Genomic DNA, 21,508 nt, shown 5'->3' on the forward strand with positions numbered 1-21,508 from the left:
GATGCCCAGATATTTAAACTGTGAATACCATAGCAGCAGGAGTATAAGTGGACAGTTGAGACAAGGTGGGAAGTACAGGAAGCACCACAGATTTACTCCATCCAATCAATCCGTACACCCAAAAATGAACCAAACACATCCACAATTGCCAAAACAGCCAGGAGTAAGGTGGCATTATGCAACAAAAAGGCCAAAGATAACAGGAGAATCATGAATGGCAGAGTATAAAGGCTCTATGGCAATGGCAAACAGAGATGGAGATAATGGACAGCCTTGTACTATGGCCCAGGGCAAAGAAATCTGTAATAAACTTAGTCACTTGAACCTGTTTTGTGGAACAGAAGTATAAAAGTTTATTCCAACCAATAAACCCTTCCCACAGCCCAAACCCGGTAAGCACAGCCAAAAAGAAATTGCCATTCTGCCAAATGAAATGCCTTGGCTGCATACAATGACACCACAAAGGCATCATCTCAGCCCTTATAACGTAGATAAGAACAAAGGTGTTGCAGATTACTCAAGGTTGACTTCACCCCAATAAATCCAGTTAGGTCAGGATGAAGAATGTCTAAGTTTACCTTATTCAAACGTATATTTTTGAAAGGAATTAAACGTTAATAAAGGAATGCATCTATATAAGTCCAGATAAAGTGGATCCTTTTCAGGCTTGGGGAGGACCACATTCAAGTCCTCTGACATTGAGTGGACAAGGACCCAGCTTCAGACAAAGCATAAAATGTCTTACAAATTCAGGACAAAATAACAAAGATAAGTTATATAAAGCTTAATAGGAAGTCCATCCACACTCAGAGCCTTACATCCAGGAGAAATTCCTCCACCTCCTCAAGGGAAATGGGGAGTCCAGATACTATGGACTTCTAGGAGCAAGGGTAGGCAATGGAATCTGGTCCAAGTAGGAAATAGCAAACCTGAGAAACAACACACAAAATCACTCCAGCAATAGTGTGTGGTAATTTAAGTAGTGGCTTCAGCACCAATTAACACATGCACAGTGGGAACAGTGGACCCATCTTAAGCCATGAAGGCCATAAACCTAATAGACCAATCAGCCTGAATATAATGTTTATACATGGAGAAGAGGAGCCTGTGCCAAGAAGGAAATTAGTCCATCTCTTATGAACAAGTCAACAACATGTCAGCAGTAACGTGGCTTGCACGGTTTTGCCTTTCCAGGATCTGATGCCCCTGCTCCAATTCCACAACCTATGTGTTATGAAAATTTTTAATCTGAGTCACTCGAGAAATTAAAGTGCCCTGGAGGAAGGGTTAAAGCTACAGTATTTCAAAGTAAGGGGGAATTAAACACAAGTTATCTGCAAAGAACCCATCTGTGTCAACCAGCAGGTTTGAGGCAGCCCCCACCTAAGTCAACCAAAAGGGGTTAAAATCACCAAAAGGAGGATACCTTAGAAAACAAATCAAGGGCCAACAGCAGTGGGGAGTAGTCCAAAACCCCATGGGGCAGATAAGCTAACAGACAACAGAACAGGGTGTAATAAACAGGACACCATATCCATATAAATTCATAAGGTGGTTTGCTAAGAGGAAGAATGGCAGTAGCAGCACCTCCCTCAGGATATCTAAATCACCAAGCATCCACTAGACTAGACTACCGCAGACCAGAACCACCAGCTTCCCAGCAAAGACCACACAGGGACAGTCAGAAGAAGAAAGCAGCATCAGGGCGAGTAGGATGCTTGTTCACCCAGACAGCACCACCAAAGAAAAGCTGTAGCAGCCATTTGCGAGACAGGAGGAGCACCTCAGATCCAAGGGAGGTAATGGAGGCATCCCCAGGGAACCACAGCCAGTCAGGACAGGGGCAACAGAGACCAGATGTAGCAGCAGGATGGTGTAACAGGATACACAGTCTGGAGCACGCAGTAGCATGCATCCTACTCCATGCCCGAAATTGCACTCTGACTGAGGGAGCAAGATCCTGTTCTTCTCCATTTCCCAAAGGGGTAAGTTTTTTGTTTTGTTTTTTTATCATCATGAAGGAAAAAAAAAAAAGGATAAAGTGCATCTCTTACTATTGTATCCACATCCTCTCTAATGTCTTCACTGGAATATAGTGCATGTACTTAGCAGGACTATTAACCCAGGTGTAGCATAAATGGATGCATTGCCACCTGACTTGTGTAAGGAAGGTAAACGGGTTTGTCTGTATATAAATATGGTATTTCAGCAATTTTTGTTCTTAAACAAGAAACAGAAGTACTGATCTGCCCACATGCCACAGGAATGAACCATGGGCCTAATTCAGATCTGATTGCAGCAGCAAAATTTGTTAGCGAATAGGCAAAACCATGTGCACTGCAGGGGGGGGGGGGGGGGGGGGAGATAACGTGAAGAGAGTTCGATTTGGGTGGGGTGTTTTCAATCTGAAATCTAAATTGCAATGTAAAAATAAAGCAGCCAGTATTTACCCTGCACAGAAACAATATAACCCACCCAAATCTAACTCTGCACATGTTATATCTGCCCCTCCCGCAGTGCACATGGTTTTGCCCATTAGCTAATAAATTTGCTGCTGCGATCAGATCTGAATTAGGCCCCATAAACGCATGAACACAAGTGCAACTAATGTGCATGCTTGCTAAGCATTTGCCAATATCCTTGTGCCAGTAGCTTGCAATAAAACACAAGACATACAGTATATGGTGAGGCTCTTTTGTAATATTTTTAAATGCAGCGTTAACATACTGAAACAGTGGTGGAAACAGCACCATCAGATCTTAGGTTATATTTATAATGACCATAACATACAAATTCTAAAACAAAACATAGGGGTGTGAGTGAACACTAATCATTTCACAATTCAAAACGAACTCATTAGCCCTTACAGGAAAATGCTAGAGAGCGATTATTGCAAAAGCAATCCCCCAATCTAAAAAGGAGAAAGAAATATTCCCACATACATAAATTGCTCAAATACATTAGCGTTCCAGCAAAAGGCAGGAGCATAAAATATCACTTGGAATCAACATGTCCCAGGACATCCCATCAATCAGAAGAAATCAATATGAATTACAGGCCCCTACACTCTGCCAAAGAACAAAACCGAGAGGTTTGTCTGAAATCAGCAATTAGTAGGAACATATCATTCACGACAAACAGCAATGTCTGAAAGTACTGTGATTACTTTCCATTAGCGCTCAATATTTCTCTTCCCACCAGCTCTGACATTTCTGGTTCACCCTGTATCATTCTTACATCAGGAAACTTCTACAGTCAAGTTTAACGTCGTTGGGGTCGATCCAATTCAGCAACAGTTGAATAGCGCCGGGAATTAGCTTCAGACGCTATTCAATTCAGCTAAAGTTAAGTTGGAGAATGCCCGTTCTCGCGGACTTAACAGGTTGTTTTGTCAGGAGAGCGAGCATTCTCCGACTTAATGACCCGCGGCGATGCTGATTCCCGACAGAATCAGCCGCGCGGCAGCTCTTTTGTCGGTTTTCTTCTATCACCCCCCGGGGCTGAGAGAAGAATTCCCGACAAATGAGGGTAACTAATCGCTGTATTGAATAGCGCCGGGAGCTAATTCCCGGCGCTATTCAACTGTTGCTGAATTGAATCGACCCCATTGTGTACCCACTCTGTGTGGTCAAATGTATCCAATAGCCAGAAGCCAGGCACACAAGCCAACAATCATTGAAGGAGAAAACTGGTGTGTATTTGTATATTAACAATATCAAGTAGAATATATAGCATTATATAAATAATCTTCTGTCAGGGATCTTCAAATTAGAACAAGTGAAAACTCTTGTCATAAGCAGCAGTTTACTTACATGAATAGAGCTTGTAAGTAGTAAAGGCTGAATCAGAGACGTACAAACCCAATGGTTTACGTACATCACAGATGGTTACTGATTCGCGTGTGCGCAGTACCAGCACTTTGCATGTGCAGAGGTGTGGATTTGATGACTGTTGGGGATGCATTTAGCATCCTTGGGAGGCTGGCGCTGGAATCCTTACACCACTTGGGAGAATGGCAGTGAGACATCAGCAGCAGACATCCCAAAGGCAAGTATCAGGGTACAAGCTAGTGTTAGCCCCCGTGGGGGTGTTTAGCCTTAGCCATTACCCCCGGAAGGTTAGCCATAGCAGCCACCCCAGAGGGCGAGGGTTAAGGGACGGTAAAGATACATGCCCCCTACGATGTTGAGATCTGCACTGTCAGGATGCCGCTGTCGGTCATGTGACCACCGGCATCCCTATCAGCGGTATTACATACTGAACCTGTCTGTCGTGGTGCTCCCTAAGCTGCAGCATGATTGACATTCTGTGGCTGTTTTGGGCAGCGACTATGAGCGTTTTGTACTGTAGGAGCCAGGGTCTGGTTTTGCCTTTTGTAAGTGACTGCCGCTTTAAAAATACGGTATAATAGCTGGAATTCCCGCACAGCATGCATTTCACTGGGTATTACATAATCCCCCTTGTCTGATTTTTATTTAATGTCTGCCACATATTGCTGTATCTCTAAGATGCACATCATGACATTCCATTGACTTGGCTAGTGTAAACATCAGTGGTGTACAAAGTTCAGCCATGAAACACTAAGCTGCTCATGTATTACATTTATATCAAAATCCTATCCTATTCCTGCTTATTTTCCTCTTACCCATACATAATACCCTCATAGAACACCCAGTTAGCAACTAATATTAGGGCAACAATTTGCTTCAGAGAAGACCAGTGCACTACTAAAGCTGGGTACACACTGGCAGATATATCAGCCATTCGAACAAATGGACGACATATGGTAAGCCAGCTGGCGGGCATGTACCCTCAATATGTCCGAGTGATGTCGTTCTCAGACATATCACGCCAGCTGTGCAGCACAGTTGATATAACTACAGATATATTGGCGCATCCTGCTGCCAGTTACTGACATTTCTTAACTGGCCAAGCAAATTTAAATGGCCGCCCAGTTGTGAAAACAGGTATGACACATCGGGCTGACAATTGGTAAGTGTATCTGCACTTACCAATCGTTAGATCAGTCAATGGATTGGCCGACTCATCAGCCTGATGCATACCCTGCTTTTGTCTAGCAATATACCAGCAATGGTGACAACACATACCAGGATCAGTGATACAACATGCCAGTCTGGGCTCCAAGCAAACCAGCTACTCTAATACCTTCCTAATCACAAATTAGTCACTAGCTGGAAATATGATCATTCAGTTGTCTTTAGATGAAGTATAATTCATTAAGATGATGTGGGGGGGTATCAAAGTGCTTAAATTAATATCAAATTAGATGCTCCTATTTGTGAGAGGTTTAACAGTTTGTGAAAAGTAAATGGAGAGAATGGGGGCGATTCAATTACTGGTGATCTGCCACTAGACTTCTCAGCTATACTTGGCTCGTTTACCAGCCAGTTATGGAATTTTTTTAAAGTTTTCCTGTGCACTGCTATCGGGTGTGAGGCAAAACTTTCGATGTGGACGGCACATCGCCGGTAACTGAATCGCCCCCAACATGTCACCGCTGTGAATTTCTCTAGAACAGGTTTCCCTATGCATTCAAGCAAAAAGGGCACTTGTTAATGAAATTAAGGCTACAGGTTATCAGACAGAGACAAAGTATTCCGTGTCCATTAGGATAGTGTGGGTACTTTACAAATCTGTGGGGTGGGGACAGAAAGACATTGCTGAACAAGGCTCACATGACATTTTAGGGAAGAACACACACTGAGGGGGGAAATCACTTATTTATGACGAGAGCAGTTTGAGCCGCTGAGCACAATGGCCCACCACTTATTGAGGACTTCTGTTCACCCTCTTGCGCTGCAAGCAGAAAGCTGCCCAAACTCTTTAGACGGCAGAAGCCGCTTTACATGGGTAATCCCCTGCATTTTAGGTGTGATATCTGCGAAAACGCGAGCCCAGTGGCACAAACAATTGATTAGTCCTGCCTCTTTAAACAGAAGCAGTAGCTGCGATAGAACAATTGAATGGGAGATTCAACAGTCTGAGATCAATATGAGATGTTTGGTCTCTGCACAAGCCTAACAAGCCACTTTAACACTATCCCTCCAGGAAGGGTGGTATTCATGTGACAAACGGTCGGGAGACCGACGGTCACATGACCTCCTGCAGCTTCCCGACACCCACTATCCCGATGGTCGGCATGCCGACCAACCGGGACTATTTCCACTCGTGGGTGTCCACGACACCCATAGAGTGGGAATAGAACCCGTGGCGACCGTAGGTCGCCACCGTGCCCGCAGCGTGGCGAGCGCAGCGAGCCCGCAAGGGGCTTGCTGCACTCGCCTCTCCCCGCCGGGATCCCGGCGTCGGTATGCTGCCGGGATCCCGGCGTCGGTAAGCTGACCGGCGTTCAGGAGACCGCCGGTCAGCCATACTACACCCCTCCAGGAAGAATGCTGTTAGTAGCACAATGCTATATGAATCTGCTCCACTCTAGATCCTGCCTTGCCCAGTTTATCCTCAACTCTACTGTGTCTTATTTTCCACGCTCATCGATCTACCTCTGATGCCCTTCTCTGCCAGTCACTCCACTGGCACCATATACCACTCAATTAAATTCAGACTCCTCTCTCACCTACAAAGCTCTCATCCTTGCCACTCCCCCCTGCATCTCCAGACACATTTCCTCACACTCTCGCCCTATCTTGCACTGCTAATGATTGTGTCTCACCCTGATCACTGCTTCCCATTCAGGCTGTCATTTTTACCCCCTTGTACAGCGCTACAGAACTGCTGTAGTGACATACAAAATAAAATAGTGACGTTTCTCTGCTTCACAGAATGGAAAATTTGACTAAAAGGGTGTGAAAGAAAATGATGGCAGTCCGGATTTCAGCGGTCACATGACCGACCGCAGCATCCCGACTTCTAGAATGCCAACAGTGAACAGGTAATTTACCCATTCCCTGCCCCTTCCCCCAACTCGTCTGGGGTGGCGACTAGGGCTAACTCCCCCCGTAGTGCCTACCCCTAAGCTACCCCCCCCCCCCCCATTTCCGGGCCGTAACTGGCACCCCAATACTTACCTTAGAGAGGTCAGCGTAGGGGTTCCAGTGCCGGGATTCTGCCGTTGGTCACCTGACCGCCAGCATCCAGACTGCTGGGATGCTAACCGTATCACGATAAAACAGAGGACATAAAGGACAGTGTAAAATATGAACAAATCCTGGAAAAAAAACATAATGCAATCTGCAAAGACAAAGGACTTTGTAGTAGATATATAATCCAGCAGCACAACTGCATATAACCAAAACCACATAGGAGTGACTTGATACCAAAAATAGACTTCAATGCTATACTTGATCTAAGAAATTGCTTAAATATTGCTATTCAATAGGAAATCGCTCCTAATTAGCTGTCAATTCACCAACAATGCAGAATAATGTGAGAAAATTACAGTGCCCCCAATTTATCTTGAGAAAAGTTGGATACTAGAAACAATAACTTTTTTTTTTTTTACAAAAGTGGCCTTTCTGTTTAAGCCCAACTGCATCTGAAATCATTTTGATCTACAGCTAGCTAAATAGCTTGATGCAAAGATAAATACTGGCTCCAAAGATGGAATGCCGTACACTTTAATATTATAGCCACACAAGTCAGAAAATTACCGGCTCCGCATAAAATTTATAGACTTGGGACTAATTGAATTGGCAGCATTACTGGTAGAGATGAGTCCTTTAAAGCTGCAGTAGAAACATCTGCAGATAAAAGTTTCAAAACACATCACAGGGACATTTAAACTGGGTATAAACTAGGACGGCATGTCGATGGACGATTCAGGTAAGTATACACACTTACCGATCAGCGATATGTTGTCCCAATGTCACAGCGGGATGGGCATTTGAATTTGCCCTCCCTGCAGCAACTATACAATCAGTCAGCGGGCTGGCCGTACCCACAGCCAGGTGCGTCAATATATCAGCCACCGGCTGTGTTGCAGAGCCGACGCGTTAAGTCTGAAAGATGTCATTCAAATACATATCATTTGCACCCAGCCGCGATATATAGGCCGTTCAATCCAATATATCTGCCATTGTGTACCCAGATTTAAATCCACACATGAAGTATTTCTAGAAATGTAAGAGACCTGTAAACAAATGAAATCATTCTCTATTCAGCACAGCCAGAGTCACTGACCACCCCTTTCCATGTGGGATTCCCTCTCCCCCCCCCCCCTTCAGAAACAAAACATCTATAAAGGTACTGTTCTATGTTATTTCACAAAGCGCTTGAAAAAAACCAAAAAAAACTGTTAAAAGCCACACGGTAAATGTCTGCGAAGCCCAAGGGCAGCCGACATTGGGAAGTCAGAAAAATAATGAGCATATAAATAAAAACATTGGGGGGGGGGGGGGTTAAATTCAGCATGATGTGCAGCCGGGCATCGCCGCAATGCCCAGCTGCACAAGTATCAGCCCATTGTGGTAGTCCTAGCATTATAAGGTTTCCTGCACACCTCTATGAGCTGTGAGGCAAATCTTGTGACGTAAATGGAAGCGATTTGCCGTTGCCAAACTACAAAATCCATCCATCATGAGAACTGAATTCCTCCAACAGTAGTGAACTGTTTAATAAATCTTATGTTTTCAAACATGCCAGGGTGATACTCTGCATACAAGTAATACTGCCAGGTAGAGTGAAGGTTGCCAGGGAAACCCGAAGGAAGTGATCGGCCACTGGAGCTGCTCTCTGCTTAAAGGAAGACTCTCGGCTGCCATGGAAAAGGGGGCAGTAAATCTGGTATTGTGACACCAATCAATTCATGTCTGAGCACGGATGAATTCCAGCATCACTGGATGAGCATTTGTTGATCTAGTACTAGAACGGACATGTTAAGTGGTACTGAATTAGGGTCACTTAATGGTCTCGTAAGATGAACCCAGCGCTACAAATAAACGACACCCTGTGCCTAAATATTATGTGAGTACAATGATGTCTGTGGGGAAGAGACTGAAAAACAATATTTTAATGTTATGCATCACTGAACTTCTCAGGACATTAATTATGATCAGTTTGGAGGCACTGGTTTGTTTTGATACATCTCCTCTAAGGATATCTGTCACACAATATATCAACCAGCTTTAGCTGCTGTCAATGAGGATAAGGGTAGTGGCAAACTGGTGCTTTCCCCGCAGGCAGCATTCATAGGGCTTATCAGAACAACTGTGACATGAACATGGTATATACACTGCAGGCTACCTGCGGGCAGGAGGAACAGATGAACGCCACTGCCCCATGACTGAAAAAGGATTAGAATAGGAAATGTTTGGGATTTAAGGTCCCCGGAAAAGGGGTTTTAACTTAATTTGGAGACAGCGTTTCCCACCACATTCTTATTTACACAGAAGTTTACCTAACACTGACTTTGGAATGGAACATGTATGTGCGTATGAGCACCATGCAGAAGAAGTTGTGTATGTACTTTTCTTCCTGTTTTTCGGAAGTCTATGAAATCAGCTGTGTAGCACATAGTATTCTGCATTATTCCTGCTCACACCTCCAGACGGAGCGAGCACAGCCAAGTCTAGGCATTTTACTTTGGGAAAGAGACCGCACGGCACAAGCCACAGCTAACTGAATCTGCTCCCCTCAATGCTTTGTTCCCAGAAAAGAGATCCCAGACATACAGATTTGGCTAATCAAGAGATAGAAAGTATTGAAACATTAATGAAATATTTGCAAACTATGGGGTCTATTTACTAAGCCTTGGAGAGAGATAAAGCACCAGCCAATCAGCTCCTAACTGCCATGTTACAAGCTGTAACAAAAATGACAGGCTGAAAAATGACCGTTAGGAGCTGGTTGTTTGGTACTCTCTCTCTCTCACAGGCAGATGTACTAAGCCTTGGAGAGTGTTAAAGTTGAGAAAGATAAACTGTCATTTTACAAACAGTCTGTAACATGGCAGTTAGGAGCTGATAGGATGGCACTTTATCTCTCTCCCCTTTACCACTTTCAAGGCCTAGTACATTCCCCATCCAAGGCTTAGTAAACAGACCCCTGTACTACAGTTATCTGCAGAGAGTCTTTTTAAATATCTCTTTAGCCTCTCTTAGCTCTAAGTGGGCGATCCTCATCACACCATATCACCTATTACTCTAGACAGGGCGATGTACAATTGTTGTTCATGTACTGGTCGCCCACTCCCTTTCCGTTCTGGTCACATCCAAATAGACCGGGTTTAACAGAAATAATAGGGCACCAGCCCAAAAAACACAACTGAATCACCCCATTGGAGTCATTGCACTGCATAATTATCCATATCACTGGCAGAACAGAGCACACACATAGGGCAGACGATCCCTGTGGCTTGATGCAACAATAGTTTCACCTTTCATTTTCTACAAAACATACAACCACTTAACCTCAGCCAGTCCCCTGTGCAGCATCTCTCCTCGTATCCAGAGGGTGAACCTGGCCTCCTCATGTCAAAACAAGTCAGAGGGCACCTAGTTTTGCTACTAGATTCCATACACAACTCCAAGTCCCGACAGGTGAAGACGAGCTGTGTAAGGGCGAGGGGCTTCTGCATGTAGAACAATCTCTCACTTAAAGCGCAAATAGCACAAAGTGCAGAAAGTGCAGAAAAGTTTCAAGAGAGGACTTATGCTGGTTACACACTAAACGAACTGCATACCCAGCGACGGCATAACACATCTTGCCGTCTGTACACACTGAATAATGCAGCGGACGACAGGTGCCCGCCGCATTTAAAATGCATGCCATAGTTCCCTCGTTCACCCAGTTGGGCATGCAACACGCATGACAGACCCACCCATGCAATGACAAGCGGGAGTGCATAATTGTGGGTACACACTGAGCAATGTGGCCGACATATAGTTCTGATCTGCATCGGAATTACATAAAATCTGATTCATTACCTGCAGTGCAGCATGGTTTAGCCCAATTGCTAACAACTCTGAATAACCCCCCTAGTGTGTACCGGCTCTATCCTCATCAAGAATAGTCATTAATTGTTCCAATTTAACTCCATACCAACAAACCAGGAAGATTACCAGCAACCCACAGTATGACTTCCAAGAGCAGAAGTGAAAGTCTGATGTACATAAAGAGAGACCCCGCTCAGCACTGAGGAGGAGTTCTGCGGTCATGGAGCGTCATGTAAACCTGCTCTACGCTGGGTCAATATAGACGTTGCTGTAGCTCAGCGCCAGCCAACCTGATGGCGAGGGAGCAAGTAAGAAAGTTGATCAACATTTACTTACATAGCACCAGCATATTCCATTGCGCCTTACAATTGGGAACGACACGAGGGGGTGGTAGATAGAGAGTGACTGAGCGTTTTCATTGGATGATTCAATCGCGAACGCTTATGCGGGCTGTAATGGTGCCCATGCACTTGTGAGATATCTGGTACAACCCTTCGTGTTTGACCAAATCGGTGCGATAAATCGCAGGACTGTATGCACATTGAATGTGACCCCCGATGCGAAACACGGGCACGCTGGTCGAATATCACATCTCAAGATATTATGTGTTGCACTTAATACTTATTGAATCACACGTGTGATCGCATGCTGTTTTTACCACATTCGATTTATCACACTGCGATGTGTGATCTGTGAGGTATTTAGCTCACTTCCTGGACACGCCCCCCCACTCAATTTCAACAGATCTTGCAGATAAATCTGGTGTACTTTGGGCAGCATGCGATGCGTTCGCATTCTATCACCTGATTTCTGGTCGCAATTGGCATGCGATAAATTGCATGTGCATCGAATGCACCAAAAAGCACTTTTGATGCAATTTATTGCACGGGGAGCTTCAAGGGAAATTGAAGTCAGATATTGAGTCGCACTCAATCGCACAAGTGTATGGGCACCATAAGGATTCAGCGCTATGTGAAGAGGTTGTAAGCTGGGTAACTGTGTACTGTTAAATTTAATGCCTAGCTAAAAGCGCCATATTCATACAAGAAGTACCAGCAACATGTGAGGAGAGTGGGTGGGGGACACTGTCCTGAGTGGGGTGCTTTGGACAGATAATCCCCCACTAGCAGGTCACAGCCAGGACCTTAGTGGTGTCCTGTAGATCAGCAGCAGGACGCCACTAAGTGCACTGATCTGCCGGGGACTTGCAACATCGCAGCAACAGCGTTGTCTCCCCATCCACACAGCCATCCTGCAGGTACACGCAGCCGCCAGGTCCCCGTTTACGGGAGACATCGCCACGCACCAAAATGTAAAGCCCGGCCAAACACACCTCCGTCCCAGGGAAGGTCTGCTGCTCTCTAGGCCAAGACTAGCCTCTGTCTCACGGGCCCTCGACTCCCAGATCCAGCCTCACTCCTCCTGGGGGGGGGGGGGGGGGGGGGGGGGGGGGGGGGGGCGCACCAGTGCTATACTTGGGCTACAAGTGTGGAGTCCTTCTGCTGTCAGCAGTTGAGAGAAAGTGCGGACCAGAAGAGAAGGGACGTGCGGTGAGGTAAATGGCCGGGGAGGCACTGGCTAGTACCAGAGCCAGATTTACACACAATATATGGGCCCAATGGTTCATGTGGGCATTATACGCAGGTGCAGCAGTATATACTTTTGTTTAGAGATGTGTGGAGAAGATAGGCAGGGGAGGCACTGTCTCACCTGCCATTGACTATAAAAATGATTACATAATACAAGATGATATTTATAATATATTCTTTGTATTTTTCATATACTTTATGAGTGTGGTAAGGAAGGTCGACAGTAATTAGGCTGACAGGTCAAAAGGTCGACATGAGTGATTTTTTTTTGGGGGGTGTCGTTTTCTCCATACAGTGACCGGGAACCACAATTAGTGTACTGTGTCATCTCGCATGGCGAGCGAAGCTTCGGGGCAAGGTGCCTCGCTCCACTACCGCTGTCCTCGGCACAGGTTACTATTCCAATAGTAGTCCGCATGGATTGTTCAGTATGAAAAAGTTCCCCCCCCCCCCCCCCCCCCCCCCCCCAAAAAAAGTGAGAAACTCACATCGACCTTTTGACCTAGAACACGTCGACCTAGAGACCCTGTCGACCTAGTTACTGTCGACCAATAGAGGTTGACCTAGACACCGTCGACCTAGTTGCTGTCGAACTACAGACCGGTTCCCAGATAAATAATAAGAATTTACTTACCGATAATTCTATTTCTCGGAGTCCGTAGTGGATGCTGGGGTTCCTGAAAGGACCATGGGGAATAGCGGCTCCGCAGGAGACAGGGCACAAAAAAGTAAAGCTTTACTAGGTCAGGTGGTGTGCACTGGCTCCTCCCCCCATGACCCTCCTCCAGACTCCAGTTAGGTACTGTGCCCGGACGAGCATACACAATAAGGGAGGCATTTTGAATCCCGGGTAAGACTCATACCAGCCACACCAATCACACCGTACAACTTGTGATCTAAACCCAGTTAACAGTATGACAACAGAAAGGGCCTCTTAAAGATGGCTCCTTAACAATAACCCGAATTAGTTAACAATAACTATGTACAAGTATTGCAGATAATCCGCACTTGGGATGGGCGCCCAGCATCCACTACGGACTCCGAGAAATAGAATTATCGGTAAGTAAATTCTTATTTTCTCTATCGTCCTAAGTGGATGCTGGGGTTCCTGAAAGGACCATGGGGATTATACCAAAGCTCCCAAACGGGCGGGAGAGTGCGGATGACTCTGCAGCACCGAATGAGAGAACTCCAGGTCCTCCTTTGCCAGGGTATCAAATTTGTAAAATTTTACAAACGTGTTCTCCCCCGACCACGTAGCTGCTCGGCAGAGTTGTAATGCCGAGACCCCTCGGGCAGCCGCCCAAGATGAGCCCACCTTCCTTGTGGAGTGGGCTTTTACAGTTTTAGGCTGTGGCAGGCCTGCCACAGAATGTGCAAGTTGAATTGTGTTACAAATCCAACGAGCAATCGACTGCTTAGAAGCAGGTGCGCCCAACTTGTTGGGTGCATACAATATAAACAGCGAGTCAGATTTTCTGACTCCAGCCGTCCTTGCAATGTATATTTTTAAGGCTCTGACAACGTCCAACAACTTGGAGTCCTCCAAGTCGCTAGTGGCCGCAGGCACCACAATAGGTTGGTTCAGATGAAATGCTGATACCACTTTAGGGAGAAAATGCGGACGAGTCCGCAGTTCTGCCCTATCCGAATGGAAGATTAGATAAGGACTTTTATAAGATAAAGCCGCCAATTCAGATACTCTCCTGGCAGAGGCCAGGGCTAGTAACATAGTCACTTTCAATGTGAGATATTTCAAATCCACCTTTTTCAATGGTTCAAACCAATGGGATTTGAGGAAATCTAAAACTACATTTAGATCCCACGGTGCCACCGGAGGCACCACAGGAGGCTGTATATGCAGTACTCCCTTGACAAAAGTCTGGACCTCAGGGACAGAGGCCAATTCTTTTTGGAAGAATATTGACAGGGCCGAAATTTGAACCTTAATGGATCCCAATTTGAGACCCATAGATAATCCTGATTGCAGGAAATGTAGGAAACGACCCAGTTGGAATTCCTCCGTCGGAACCCTCCGATCCTCGCACCACGCTACATATTTTCGCCAAATGCGGTGATAATGTTTCACGGTGACTTCCTTCCGTGCCTTAATCAAGGTAGGAATGACTTCTTCTGGAATGCCTTTCCCTTTTAGGATCTGGCGTTCAACCGCCATGCCGTCAAACGCAGCCGCGGTAAGTCTTGAAAAAGACAGGGACCCTGCTGTAGCAGGTCCCTTCTCAGAGGTAGAGGCCACGGTTCGTCCGTGAGCATCTCTTGAAGTTCCGGATACCAAGTCCTTCTCGGCCAATCCGGAACCACTAGTATTGTTCTTACTCTTCTTTGCCGTATGATCTTCAATACCTTTGGTATGAGCGGCAGAGGAGGAAACACATACACTGACTGGTACACCCAAGGAGTTACCAGTGCGTCCACAGCTATTGCCTGTGGATCTCTTGACCTGGCGCAATATTTGTCCAGTTTTTTTGTTGAGGCGAGACGCCATCATGTCTACAATTGGTCTTTCCCAACGGTCTATTAACATGTTGAAGACTTCTGGATGTAGACCCCACTCTCCCGGATGAAGATCGTGTCTGCTGAGGAAGTCTGCTTCCCAGTTGTCCACGCCCGGGATGAACACTGCTGACAGTGCTATCACGTGATTCTCCGCCCAGCGAAGAATCTTGGCAGCTTCTGCCATTGCACTCCTGCTTCTTGTGCCGCCCTGCCTGTTTACATGGGCGACCGCCGTGATGTTGTCCGACTGAATCAACACCGGCTTTCCTTGCAGGAGAAGTTCCGCCTGGCTTAGAGCATTGTAGATTGCTCTTAGTTCCAGAATGTTTATGTGAAGAGACTTTTCCAGACTCGTCCATACTCCCTGGAAGTTTCTTCCTTGTGTGACTGCTCCCCAGCCTCTCAGGCTGGCGTCCGTGGTCACCAGGATCCAATCCTGAATGCCGAATCTGCGGCCTTCTAATAGGTGAGCCTTCTGCAACCACCACAGAAGTGACACCCTTGTCTTTGGTGACAGGGTTATTCGCAGGTGCATCTGCAGATGCGACCCTGACCATTTGTCCAACAGATCCCTTTGGAATATTCTTGCATGGAATCTGCCGAATGGAATTGCTTCGTAAGAAGCCACCATTTTTCCCAGGACTCTTGTGCATTGATGTACTGACACTTTTCCTGGTTTTAGGAGGTTCCTGACCAGATCGGATAACTCCTTGGCTTTTTCCTCTGGAAGGAAAACCTTTTTCTGAACCGTGTCCAGAATCATTCCTAGGAACAGCAGACGAGTTGTCGGGATTAAATGGGATTTTGGAATATTCAGAATCCACCCGTGTTGTCTTAGCACCTCTTGAGATAGTGCTAAAGCTGTCTCCAGCTGTTCTCTGGACCTTGCCCTTATTAGGAGATCGTCCAAGTATGGGATAACTAATACGCCTTTTCTTCGAAGAAGAATCATCATCTCGGCCATTACCTTGGTAAAGACCCGAGGCGCCGTGGACAATCCGAACGGCAGCGTCTGAAACTGATAGTGACAGTTTTGAACAATGAACCTGAGGTACCCCTGGTGTGCGGGGTAAATCGGAACGTGTAGATACGCATCCTTGATGTCCAAGGATACCATAAAGTCCCCTTCTTCCAGGTTCGCTATCACTGCTCTGAGTGACTCCATCTTGAACTTGAACTTTTTTATGTAGAGGTTCAAGGACTTCAGATTTAGAATAGGCCTTACCGAGCCATCCGGCTTCGGTACCACAAATAGAGTGGAATAATACCCCTTTCCTTGTTGTAATAGGGGTACTTTGACTATCACCTGCTGAGCGTACAGCTTGTGAATGGCTTCCAACACCCTCTCCCTTTCGGAAGAGACGGTTGGTAAGGCAGACTTCAGGAAACGATGAGGAGGATCCGTCTCTAATTCCAACCTGTACCCCTGAGATATTATCTGCAGGATCCAGGGGTCTACCTGCGAGTGAGCCCACTGCGCGCTGTAATTTTTGAGACGGCCCCCCACTGTCCCCGAGTCCGCTTGAGAGGCCCCAGCGTCATGCTGAGGTTTTTGCAGGAGCCGGGGAGGGCTTCTGTTCCTGGGAAGGAGCTGCCTGTTGGTGTCTCTTCCCTCTTCCTCTGCCTCGTGGCAGGTACGACAAGCCCTTTGCTCTCTTATTTTTGTAGGAGCGAAAAGGCTGCGGTTGAAAGGTCGGTGCCTTTCTCTGTTGGGGAGTGACTTGAGGTAAAAAAGTGGATTTCCCGGCAGTAGCCGTGGCCACCAAGTCTGATAGACCAACTCCAAATAACTCCTCCCCTTTATACGGCAAAACCTCCATGTGACGTTTTGAATCCGCATCGCCTGTCCACTGTCGTGTCCATAAGGCTCTTCTGGCTGAAATGGACATAGCACTCACCCGAGATGCCAGTGTGCAAATATCCCTCTGTGCATCACGCATATAGATAAATGCATCCTTTATTTGTTCTAACGACAGTAAAACATTGTCCCTATCTAGGGTATCAATATTTTCAATCAGGGATTCTGACCAAACTACTCCAGCACTGCACATCCAGGCAGTTGCTATAGCTGGTCGTAGTATAACACCTGCATGTGTGTATATATTCTTTTGAATAACTTCCATCTTTCTATCTGATGGATCCTTAAGTGCGGCCGTCTCAGGAGAGGGTAACGCCACTTGTTTGGATAAGCGTGTGAGCGCCTTGTCCACCTTAGGGGGTGTTTCCCAGCGCGCCCTAACCTCTGGCGGGAAAGGGTATAATGCCAATAACTTTTTTGAAATTATCAACTTTTTATCAGGAGCAACCCACGCTTCATCACACACGTCATTTAATTCTTCTGATTCAGGAAAAACTGTTTGTAGTTTTTTCACACCATACATAATACCCTGTTTTACGGTATCTGTAGTATCAGCTAAATGTAACGTCTCCTTCATTGCCAAAATCATATAACGTGTGGCCCTACTGGAAAATACGTTTGAATTTCTACCGTCGTCACTGGAATCAGTGCCCGTGTCTGGGTCTGTGTCGACCGACTGAGGCAAAGGGCGTTTTACAGCCCCTGACGGTGTTTGAGGCGCCTGGACAGGCATTAATTGATTGTCACGTAATTCCACAAATAAAGGCATCCATTCTGGTGTCGACCCCCTGGGGGGTGACATCTGCATATTTGGCAATTGCTCCGCCTCCACACCAATATCGTCCTCATACATGTCGACACCACGTACCGACACACACCGCAAACTCACAGGGAATGCTCTAATGAAGACAGGACCCACTAGCCCTTTTGGGGAGACAGAGGGAGAGTCTGCCAGCACACACCACAAAGCGCTATATATACAAGGGATATCCTTATATTAAGTGCTCCCTTATAGCTGCTTTAATATATATATATATATAGCCATTAATGTGCCCCCCCTCTCTGTTTTACCCTGTTTCTGTAGTGCAGTGCAGGGGAGAGACCTGGGAGCCGTTCTGACCAGCGGAGCTGTGACAGAAAATGGCGCCGTGTGCTGAGGAGATAGGCCCCGCCCCTTTTTCGGCGGGTTCTTCTCCCGCTATTTTTCCAGTCAGGCAGGGGTTAAATATCTCCATATAGCCCCTATGGGCTATATGTGAGGTATTTTTAGCCTTGTATAAGGTTTATATTTGCCTCTCAGAGCGCCCCCCCCCCAGCGCTCTGCACCCTCAGTGACTGCCCAGTGAAGTGTGCTGAGAGGAAAATGGCGCACAGCTGCAGTGCTGTGCGCTACCTTATGAAGACTGAGGAGTCTTCAGCCGCCGGTTTCCGGACCTCTTCACGCTTCAGCATCTGCAAGGGGGTCGGCGGCGCGGCTCCGGGACCGGACTCCACGGCTGGGCCTGTGTTCGATCCCTCTGGAGCTAATGGTGTCCAGTAGCCAAGCAGCAAATCCACTCTGCATGCAGGTGAGTTTACTACTTTCCCCCTAAGTCCCACGTTGCAGTGATCCTGTTGCCAGCAGGACTCACTGTAAAGAAAAAAACCTAAACTAAACTTTCTCTAAGCAGCTCTTTAGGAGAGCCACCTAGATTGCACCCTTCTCGTTCGGGCACAAAATCTAACTGGAGTCTGGAGGAGGGTCATGGGGGGAGGAGCCAGTGCACACCACCTGACCTAGTAAAGCTTTACTTTTTTGTGCCCTGTCTCCTGCGGAGCCGCTATTCCCCATGGTCCTTTCAGGAACCCCAGCATCCACTTAGGACGATAGAGAAATGGTGATAATTTATCCATCTGTATCCAAGAATATTTTACTGTACCATGTCAAACTCTAGTCTACCTTAAAACAATTTAGAGACAATCATAGAAGACCATAAACCACAACCCCCCTCCCCCCAAAAAAAGGGAAAAAAACCTACAACATTGTAGAATAACATAACTGCATGTCATTCCAAGCATCACTGACCAACAATCTAATGCTAAACCCCAGGTCCAATATATTTAGCAGGCAATTGCTTCTATGAAACCAAAAACAAAAGATATACAAGATTATGTATATATATCTGTATACATACTTTAAAGCAATGTCAAGGCAACCTGCAATAGAATTGGATACCGTATACTACATCATACAAGATACAGTATCTGAGGAGGCTCTATACTGAGAATACATGGAAAGTATGTACTGACAGGAGCTGATGGAAGAAGGGGACAGCAGGGAGATGGGGAATGCAGGTAGGCGGATAGAGAGCATAAGGGATATATTTACAAACGGTGGGAGTTTTTTTTTTTTTTTTTTTTTTTTAAGTGGAGATTTTGGCGATAGCAACCAATCAGATTAACATTTATCTAGCTGCTTCTAGAAGATAATGGCTAGAATCTAATTGGTTGCTATGGTCAACATAGCCACTTCTAAAAAAAAAACACCTTTGCAAATTTACCCCACAGAGGGGATGCTAGTGGGATCACAGGATGAATGAGGTGATACAGGGGATATTTTTGGATCAAGAGAGGATGATGGCTGAAGTAGAGACCAGAGATAGTGGAGAACACAGAAACTGAGGACGAGCAGGGGATAGAGAGGATGATGGATGGGGATACAGAAGGGTAAGGGAGTAACTGAACAGGAGGCCAGATATAGCGGAGGATACTGGACAGAATGCAGGGGTTGCAGAGAGGCAGATGGAGGGGAGGCAGGGGTTGCAGAGGGGCAGATGGAGGGGAGGCAGAGGGGCAGATGGTGGGGAGGCAGGGGTTGCAGAGGGGCAGATGGAGGGGAGGCAGAGGGGCTGATGGTGGGGAGGCAGGGGTGGCAGAGGCTGATGGTGGGGAGGCAGGGGTGGCAGAGAGGCTGATGGTGGGGAGGCAGGGGTGGCAGAGAGGCTGATGGAGGGGAGGCAGGGGTGGCAGAGAGGCTGATGGAGGGGAGGCAGGGGTGGCAGAGAGGCTGATGGAGGGGAGGCAGGGGTGGCAGAGAGGCTGATGGAGGGGAGGCAGAGGGGCAGATGGTGGGGAGGCAGGGGTTGCAGAGGGGCAGATGGAGGGGAGGCAGAGGGGCTGATGGTGGGGAGGCAGAGGGGCTGATGGTGGGGAGGCAGAGGGGCTGATGGTGGGGAGGCAGAGGGGCTGATGGTGGGGAGGCTGATGGTTGTGAGGCAAGGGTGGCAGAGAGGCTGATGGTGGGGAGGCAGGGGTGGCAGAGAGGCTGATGGTGGGGAGGCAGGGGTGGCAGAGAGGCTGATGGTGGGGAGGCAGGGGTGGCAGAGAGGCTGATGGTGGGGAGGCAGAGGGGCTGATGGTGGCGAGGCAGAGGTGGCAGAGGGGCAGATGGAGGAGAGGCAGGGGTGGCAGAGGGGCAGATGGAGGGGAGGCAGGAGTGGCAGAGGGGCAGATGGAGGGGAGGCAGGGGTGGCAGAGGGGCAGATGGAGGGGAGGCAGGGGTGGCAGAGGGGCAGATGGAGGGGAGGCAGGGGTGGCAGAAGGGTAGATGGTGGGGAGGCAGGGGTGGCGGAGGGGTAGATGGTGGGGAGGCAGGGGTTGCAGAGAGGCTGATGGTGGGGAGGGAGGCATGCCGGGGTGGTCGCTTGTATGCAGGGAAGATGATGGAAGGGATGCAGAGAACAGATTGGGAGAATGATTGAGAGGATGCAGGGAAGGGTAAGGAAGTGAAGGAACGGTGTGGCAGGCAGGCAGAGGGTTGCCGGTAACAGTTAGGAAGTGTCAGGGACCACGCTCACCTCTCATGCAGCAACATAGAGCCGAACATCAGCACCGACCACGATCTCCATCCGTCCCCCCTTCACACACACCGTACCACTCGGCGATAGCACTGCCCCCAAGGATCCCTGCGGTCACCCAGCACAGCCCCTCCACTTGGATGGCAGCAACAATAACAGTGGCGATTCTATTCTTGCACGCAGACCACTCGGCTCCCCAACGCCTCCAGACCCTGCCTACCCCGGCTCTCCGACCGGTTACTGGGACTCCTCCGCACCGAACTCTGGCCGGGATCCCGGTCCCCCAATTCCAGCTGCGCTTTACCTTCAGCTCCGCACTGTCCGCCACCTTGCTGCTCTGCGCGCAGGCGTAATGAACTCGCCGCGACGTGGCTCCGACGGGACTGTGATGTCATCACGCAATGTTTGAATGAAAGCGCCAATCTGGTGACGGACGGTCACGTGGGACCGCTGTCAGTCAGGAGCGTGTGCTGGTGACGTCACACGGATCGCCGATATCTCTCTCGCTCGCTCCCCGTTCTCATTATCCTGTCTATATCAGCGGGGGGCGGCGCACGCTCACCGTGTCAGCCATCGATCCAATCGTCACATACAATCGGGGACAAAAATGTGTCCTGAAATGTTGTCCGCCCTGAAACGCCAACATTGTGTGAAGCCACGCCCACTGTGCTGGATCCCCGCCCCCTTGAGATGAGTTTCTAGTGAGGGGGGGGGGGGGGTGTCATGTAGTATGATGATGATGATGTTTAGTAAAAGAGCACAACAGGTCAGGATTATAGGAGGTACAGGAAATCTTTT

At 47.6% G+C, this 21,508-nt stretch overlaps 1 protein-coding gene across 3 annotated transcripts in view; it reads right to left on the minus strand.

The window, feature by feature from the left end:
* GLCE (glucuronic acid epimerase) overlaps positions 1 to 21,060 on the minus strand; it is a 204,766-nt gene extending 183,706 nt beyond the window's left edge. The window contains exon 1 of one of the 3 annotated variants that reach the window (XM_063925525.1): positions 21,015 to 21,060. Coding sequence is in view for 1 of the 3 variants with exons in the window: in XM_063925524.1 (XP_063781594.1) it covers positions 20,711 to 20,739 (29 nt within the window). In the remaining 2 variants the exon portion in view is untranslated. Of the gene's footprint in view, positions 1 to 20,710 lie in introns of all 3 variants that reach the window. The other 2 variants (XM_063925526.1, XM_063925524.1) reach the window with 2 other exon arrangements.
* Positions 21,061 to 21,508: the final 448 nt, after the last annotated feature.

Source organism: Pseudophryne corroboree, chromosome 6 (assembly GCF_028390025.1).
Source record: "Pseudophryne corroboree isolate aPseCor3 chromosome 6, aPseCor3.hap2, whole genome shotgun sequence".
Lineage (NCBI taxonomy): Eukaryota > Metazoa > Chordata > Amphibia > Anura > Myobatrachidae > Pseudophryne > Pseudophryne corroboree.